The 8,058-nt window shown below is 36.5% G+C and overlaps 1 protein-coding gene across 1 annotated transcript in view; it reads left to right on the top strand.

Annotated features, from left to right (window-relative positions):
* The window catches only part of SLC12A1 (solute carrier family 12 member 1), a 151,056-nt gene that overhangs the window by 82,662 nt on the left and 60,336 nt on the right, over nucleotides 1-8,058 (top strand). The window contains exon 18 of the mRNA XM_044665187.1: nucleotides 6,443-6,583. Within this exon, the coding sequence (XP_044521122.1) occupies nucleotides 6,443-6,583 (141 nt within the window). The remainder of the gene's footprint in view (nucleotides 1-6,442; nucleotides 6,584-8,058) is intronic.

Below are 8,058 nucleotides of genomic sequence, written 5' to 3'. Positions count from 1 at the left end.
CACACACACACACACACACACACACACACACATGCCTATCTTCAATCTTTCCCTATTTACTCACTCCCCACCAATGTACTCCAGTCTCCTCCATCCTTAAAATAGCATTTGTTAGATGTTACCATCTCTGTTGACTAACATTCTCTATCTCTCCTCCCCTTCTCAGCTAAACTTGAAGAAGATGTCTTCATTCAATCATTCCCCTCCCTTTTCTTTTTCTTCTAAATTATGTCCAGTCTCGCTTCCAGCTTCATTATTCAACTCAAACTGCTCTCTCCAAAGTTACCAATCTCTTAATTGCAAGATCTAATGTCCTTTTCACAATTCTCAGACTCGTTGGCCTGTCTGTAGCTTAGATATTGTTGACCACATTCTGCCTAAATGATCTGTCTTCTCCAGGGATTCATGACATTATTCTTTCTTGATTCTTTACCTACTTTTTTTTTGCTCCTGAGAGATTGAATATATCTATATTTATCTATTTATCCATGTGTATATTATAAAGAGAACATATGTATGTTAGACACAGAACTAATTTGTTTATAAGCCAAATCCCCTACTAAACTTCATGATGATAGAAATCTGTCATTTAAACATTATATCTCCCCCATATTATGTATGCATGTATAGATATGTATATGTAATTATGTGCATATATGAATATATAAGTAGGATTAATAGAATATGTGTATATATTAGATACAGAATGAATTTGTTTATATATGTCAAATTCCTCTATTAAACTTCATGATGATAAAAATTTATCATTTAAATATTATCTCTCCCTATATTATATATGTGCATATACACGTGTGTATTATTATTCTATCTATGTATATATATATATATATGAATGTGTTTATATAAACACATATGTTTTTACATATGGGTTCAAATCCCACACCTGATAATTGCTACCTTTGTAACTATGGGCAAGTCATTTACTCTCCTTGGGCCTCAGTTTCCTTTTCTGTAAAATTAAGGGATTGGACTAGATGGCCTCAGAGGTCACTTCTAGCTCTTGATCTATGATCCTATGATCTTAGATGGATACATAGACAAATATATCACATAAATATATGCATTGTATGTATATATACATAATTCAATGACTTGTCATTGAATGAGTTTGTGATCTTCCATTCCTTCCATACCCCATTTTTATTCTTAGAAACATTCATATTTATTTGTCCAGACTGTACTTTTTAAAAAGCCCTTTGGCAGCTATATATAGAATGGGGAGATATTCGAGGCAGAGAGATCAATTAAAAGGAGATATATATATATAGAGAGAGAGAGAGTATTTATGTATATATATGCATATCCATATATATGTATTTACTGTGCATATGTAGTAGAAGTGAAATATATATATATATATGTGTGAATATATATACATATATTGTGTGTATATATATATATATGTATATATATATGAGACATAGAATGAATCTGTACATATACCAAATCCTCTCACTAAATTTTAGTGGGTAGGGAACCTGTGATATCTAAATTTTGTTTTCTACCTCCCCCAACCCCCATCACTGTGTTCTATATACACTCTAGGCACTTAGTAAAAAAAAAAAAATTTAATCGAAGTGGACTAAGAAGACAAATCTCTCTGGGGTTTTTTAGTTAGTTTTATTCATCTGGTTCAAAAAGAAAAGAGGAGGATTTTAAAAAATCTCATTCAGAGAGCCTTAATAAATATATCTATTTTGTAGATTTGTTCCTATGCATGCATATATATGTATACATGTGTACACAGACATGAATATATATATATATATATGTATATATATATATATATATATATAATTTGCTTTCAGAGGATCTTGGACAGAGCACAGCATTTTCCATCATGGTATTGTGGTTAGCCTTAACTCTTCCTGCTACAATTTAGTCCCATTTCTTTTTAGAGAATATTGGTTCACTGTCCTCTTCAAAGAATAACCTTTCTTCTATTGAAAGGCATCTCATCATCACCTCTTCTTTAGACTAAATAATTGCAAACTATTCACAATTTCCTCAGACTTAAGTTGTCAAGATGATGTTGCATTTGATGTTTCTTTAAAAAAAAGAAAGAAAGAAAGAAAAAACAACACCCAACAACCCATAGTTTTGTCTACTGAAAAGCAGAGTTCATTTTTGAATTCATTTTGGATAACGTTGACTATAGAAGTATCTTAACTGGGTGATAAAATCCACTTCTGTGATTCTGATTCACGTTGAGAAGTTAGAGGATTCTGTCCCTGTGTGTCTTTCTCTTTTTTTTTTATTATTTGCTTTTTTCCCATGGCAGCTGTATGGCAGCTTTGCTTCCACATTAATATGTGTGCGACAATGATAGTATAATAACTTTCAGCAAAGAGAGATTCTGCATGAAATATTTTTATGACTTCACAATATGGCAAACCCGGGCACTAAAGTAAATCTCACTGTCACAGTTAATGTTTAATTTGGATTTTTGTAATACTAATAGATATACGTTAGACTGTATTTATTTAAATAAGTGCCAGTTTCCCCAGGGGTTCACAGTCATGATAGTGTAATTCATAGACTGATGCTAAGGCACATCTTTCCTGGCCTTGGCAGTGATTTCTTTGCCCTGTGCCTATTCTCTCTGTTGGGAGCCCTTCATTGAATTTCCCTTCTTTGGTTTGTATTGCCCAAAAGGGCTCAGAGGTCTAAGATATATCCCATATTAAGTCATATTCAACATTAAATAGAATTTTAGAGTTGAGAGGGACTTTAGACATCATCTAGTAAAGAGATTCTTAACCTGGAGTCTATGAACTTCTTTTCTAAAAAGATATTGTGATAATAGTATTTTCCTATAAACAATTCCCTTTGTAATCCCATTATTTTATATTATGCATTTAAAAGCATTATTTTGAGAAGTCCACAGGCTTCATCAGACTTCCATAAATAGTATTTTCACAAAGAAGGTGAAGAACCCTTCGACCAACAGCCTATCTCCTTCCTTTTACAGCTGCTTAGAAAGACCAAGATACTTACCCAAGGTCATGTGGTTAGTTAGTATTTGAACTCAGTCACCTAACATTTACCCCAGTTCTATCCTCACTACCTTCTTAATGACTTCTAATGTCTCCAATTTCACCAGTCCTCAGAGTGGCTACAAAATAAAATCCTTCTAAAGAATGCTTCTTACCAAGTTTATGAATGGGTATAGTTTTCCATCTACATCAAAAACATGTTAAGGATAAGGACCTCTTCTCCTGCTTCTCTTACACAGTATCAGACACTATGGTATAATGGAAAGTGCATTAGATTTTGATTCAGAGGGTCTGAGTTCAAATCTTGCCTCTCCCATTTGCTACCTGGGTGACTTAGTCAAGTTACTGAACCTTCAAAGACCTCAGTTTTCTGTAATTACCAATGAAAGGCTTGGACTAGATGACCACAAAAATCCCTTCCAAAAATGCTTATTGAATTGTGTTGAAATAGAAGAAGATAGGAGTTAGCATATTGTCTAAGGAAGTGATAGTAAGATGCATCTATTGAGAAGCAACATGCAAGACTGCAATGGAAACAAATTAAAATATAACTGGAAAATGTTTAACAAAATAAATAAAAATACAGTACACCAAAGAAAATATTAAAATTGTGGTTTTCTAAGTCAAGGGACTTTAGGGGTTTATTTCTTTTTGAGTTTGATACTCCTGGTATAATGAAAAGAGAGATGGCCTTGGGGTCAATTGGTCAACAAGTATTTATTTAGCACTTAAGAAAAGAAAATGGCAAACTGCTCTAGTATCTTTGCCAAGAAAAGATCAAATAGGATCATGAAGAATTGGACATGACTGAAACAACCAAATAACTGAAACTATGTTCCAGATCCTGAGTTTAACACTGAGGATACTAAGAAAGGAGGGATAAAATGTCCATATTTAGTGACCTGATATTCTAATGGGAGAAGACAACATGTAAAAAAATAGGCAAATTCCAGACACCAACAGAATAGACAGACAGAAGTAAATCTCAGAGAAGAAGGCATTTGCAGTCAGAGGGGCTGGACAAGGCCTCCAATAGGAGGTGAGATTTTTTATTGAGTCTCCAATGAAGATAAGGAAACTAACAGATGAAGGTGAAAGAGGAGAATATTCCTCATATGGGAGAGAGCAAGCACATAGGTATGGACTTGGAGGAACAGAAAGTCAGGAATAGCAATTATGCCAATGTACCTGGATTGTGGAATGTATGGAGGGAAGTAAAGTGTAAAATTGAAAAATTAGGAAGAAAGACCTCAGATTGTGATCAACTTTAAATGCCCAACAGAAGACTTTCCTGGAGTCCAAATGGGAGCCACCAAAATTTGTTGATTAGGGAGAGATGACATTAAGAGATGCACTCTTTAGGGAAATTAATTTGGGCAACTGAGTTTGAGGATGGATTGGAGTGAGGAAATAATTGAGAGAGAGACCAATTAGAAGGCTATTGCCTTCTACTGCCTTCTATTTCACCAGGTGAAAGGTGATCAGGGCCTCAACTAGAGTCATGACTATGTGGACAGGGAGATGCCATGCTAATAGAGAGAAGGGAGCCTATACCAGAGAGATACTTTGAAAGTAGTTTGTCAATGGATTAGATATGTGAGGTGAATGAGATTTAGGACTTGAGGATGATACTGAAATTGCAAGTCTGGGATTAGATGATGGTGCCCTGACAGAACAGAGAAGTTTGGATAAAAGGGAGGGTTTGTGAGAAAAAAAATAATGCATTCTCTTTTGGATGTGTTGGATTTGAGTTGTCTATGGAATTCAATTAGATGGTGAATGTCAGGCCTGGAGTTAAGAAGTCTCTTCTTCCTGAGTTCAAATGTGTCCTCAGACCCTTTCTAGTTGTGTGTCCCTAGGCAAGTCATTTAACCTTGTTTGCCTTAGTTTCCTTATCTTTAAAATGAACTGGAGAAGGAAATGGCAAACTACTCCAATATCTTTGCCAAGAAATCCCCAAATGGGGTCATGAAGATTCAGACATGATTGAAAAACAACTGAAGAACATAGAACTCGAGTATGGTTGCCTCTGGAGTATGACTCTGAAACATCCAGTTCAAGATGCCCCAAAGGCATCTTAGGTTCAGGTGTTGCCTCTGGCACTCCAGCAGTGAGAATATAAGCAAGTTAAGTTGACCTTTCAGTGTCCTAGGAAGCTCTTTAAAATGATTCTTTGGGTAGTTGGGTGGTGTTGTTGTTCAGTCATGTCTGACTCTTCATGATCCCTTTTGAGATTTTCTTGGCAAAGATACTGGAGTGGTTGGCTATTTTCCTTCTCCAGCTCATTTTACAGATGAGGAAACTGAGGCAAACAGGGTCAAATGCCTTGCCCAGGATGATACAGATAGAAAGTGAGGCCAGATTCAAACTCATGAAACTGAGTCTTCCTGACTAAGCCCAACACTACACACTGAGTGGTTAGTTGACTATTTGCATTGGTGATGGGAATTTCCACATTAAGAAACTGATAAAATCAAAAGTCTGGATCAGCCTTTTTCCACTGCCACCCCCACCCCCAATTACCTGAATGGCATAGATACATATAAATGAAATTATGACATCATGGAGAAAAAGACTGGCCTCAGATTTTAGAAGATCTGAATTCAAGTCCTGCCTCAGATATATACTGGCTGTGTGAGCCCAGGCAAGTCACTTAAATTCTTAGTTTTCAGGCAGCTCTCTAATACTAGAAGTTACAGAGAAGGTTCTAGTCTGTGCCGATAGAGTAAATGCCTCGTTATAACTTCCTACACTAATAAAAATTACAGGTATATGTGTATGTGTGGTTTTTTTTAAAAGAAACCTAATAATGACAACCTAGTGTGGAAAAGAGAAGTGAAAAGCTCCAGGTCCAGTTCTGCTACACACTTACTTTGTCACCTTGAGTTATCTATCTTCTCGGGGCCTCCATCCCCTCATTTGGGGGTTAGACTACGCAACCTCTCAGGTCCATCCCAGATCGAATTATATATGAACTGTCTAGAGTTTTATAGCCCACATCTGCCTCACCCATTAAGTTCCATGTGTTTTTTAATGTTTATGCCTCAGCTACAATAGACTCACCATCCCTAAAAGTAACCCTGAAGGCTGAGCCAAGGGTATTGGCAAATTGTTCTTGAGTCACTTTCATCACAGCTCTGGCATGAGTCCAGGCTCATCACCACCTGCCTTATCCCCCTTCACTTAGAATCATTGCATTTATTAATTACATGCTAATAACCCCAGACTACTTGGCTAGAATGTGAATAATACAAACTGCTGAACTTGGGGGAGAAAGGCTGAATTTCTGTGGACTTTGGGGAAATGTTCTCCCATTCCTAGACAAACAGTGCTTAGCCACCTATTTTTATCCTTTAAAAAACAATCACGATTTGATGTAGAACGCCACAGCTTTTGACCAACCAATATTTCATTATGTCATACAGGGACCGCGCAAGGAGTGTGTGAAAGAGATGAACAGTGGCATGGCAAAGAAGCAGGCCTGGCTTCTCAAGAACAAAATTAAAGCTTTCTATGCCGCAGTAGCAGCTGACTGCTTTAGGGATGGTGTCAGAAGTCTCCTTCAGGTAAGGCCATCATTTAGCCAATGAGTAGAAAAGTGAAAGACAATTAACACTGAATGTTAATGATGCTCTAAAGTGAAATGATCCAGCCAGTCAACTGCTGAGATCAATAGGGATGATTCAGGAATTCATCGGGAGGGGGTCTTGTCTTAGGTAGCAGACACTGTGAAAGGATGCCCAGGGTTTTGGTGTCTATGAGTTGTGAAGGAGAACAATGGAAAATGGAAAATGAGGTTGCCTTTGGCCACCATAACACAATCTGCATCCACACGTATTGAAATGTAAATTTTTTCTATAGTTGGCAACATTCAGTATCTTATTAAAACTTCAAACTATTTTTGCATTTCATACTATATACAGCATTAAGAGGGAGGCATTTTATTCCTTTTTTGTGCAAATGATGTGAAGGCAGCTGCTAGACCTGACTAAATAAATGAATGATGATCTGCTGTGTTAAATCTCATGATCTGCCTAAATTATTTCCAGAATATTTAATGAAATTTAATATTCAGAGCTGATCAAGACTGAAGCACGTTGCTTTGGGCTCTCTGGATTCTCCTTAGAACCTTGATCTTTTTTGGTCCCTAGCATGGAGTGAATAGGAAAAGTCATTTTCCCATACCCGATATCATGAACTATAATTCAGTTCCAATAAATTTAACAAAGCATTTATTATACGTCTACTGTATGCAAGGCAACATGATAGGTGCTATGGAATATAAGATAAAATAGGACATAAATCTTCTCTTCAAAGAGTTTAGAGTCTAAAAAGGAGGAAAGGCACACATACGCACACCTATAATAAAAATGAGAATTTACAAAAAGATAAATTTAAGATTGAAGTGAGCAACACTCTCTTACCAGTAGAAGTATCCAAAAGTGAAATGCTCTATTGTGAGAAGTAGTGGGTTCCCCTTCCCTGGAGGTTCTCAAGGAAAGGCTTAATGACCATTTGTTGGACATGTTTCATGGAAGATTCTTTTGAAGTTTGGGTTGGAATACCTGGCCATCAGAGCTCTTTATAGTTCTGTGTATCTGTAAGAATAAACTAATTACAAAGAAGAGGTTCAAAGTGTTGTGGAAAATTTAGACAGAGACAGATCACTCCCATCTGGAGCAATCAGGTAAGAAATCATCATAGAAATTGACATGTGAAGTGATCCTTAAAGGAAGAAAATAATTTTAATTGATGGAAATAGGAACAGAACCTTTAGGCATGAGAAGAGATACAGGTAAAGGCATCAAGGTGGGAGACAACAGGATGAGAAAGGGATGGGAATTAACTGCAATGTGAAGTAGGTGAATGATATTCCTGAGAAATTAGGATGGAAAGTTAAGCTAGAGTTAAGGAAGGTCTTGAATGCTAAAATAGGAAGTATATGCTTTATGACGTAGGCAATAGAGAGCCACTGAGAGTGAGAGTGTGTGTATGTGAGAGAGAGAGAGAGAGAGAGAGAGAGAGAGAGAGAGAGAGAGAG

This window comes from Gracilinanus agilis, chromosome 2 (genome assembly GCF_016433145.1).
Source record: "Gracilinanus agilis isolate LMUSP501 chromosome 2, AgileGrace, whole genome shotgun sequence".
Classification (NCBI taxonomy): Eukaryota; Metazoa; Chordata; class Mammalia; order Didelphimorphia; family Didelphidae; genus Gracilinanus; species Gracilinanus agilis.
The sequence above is the reverse complement of the archived record's forward strand: the minus strand, read 5'-3'. Positions and strand labels throughout refer to the sequence as shown.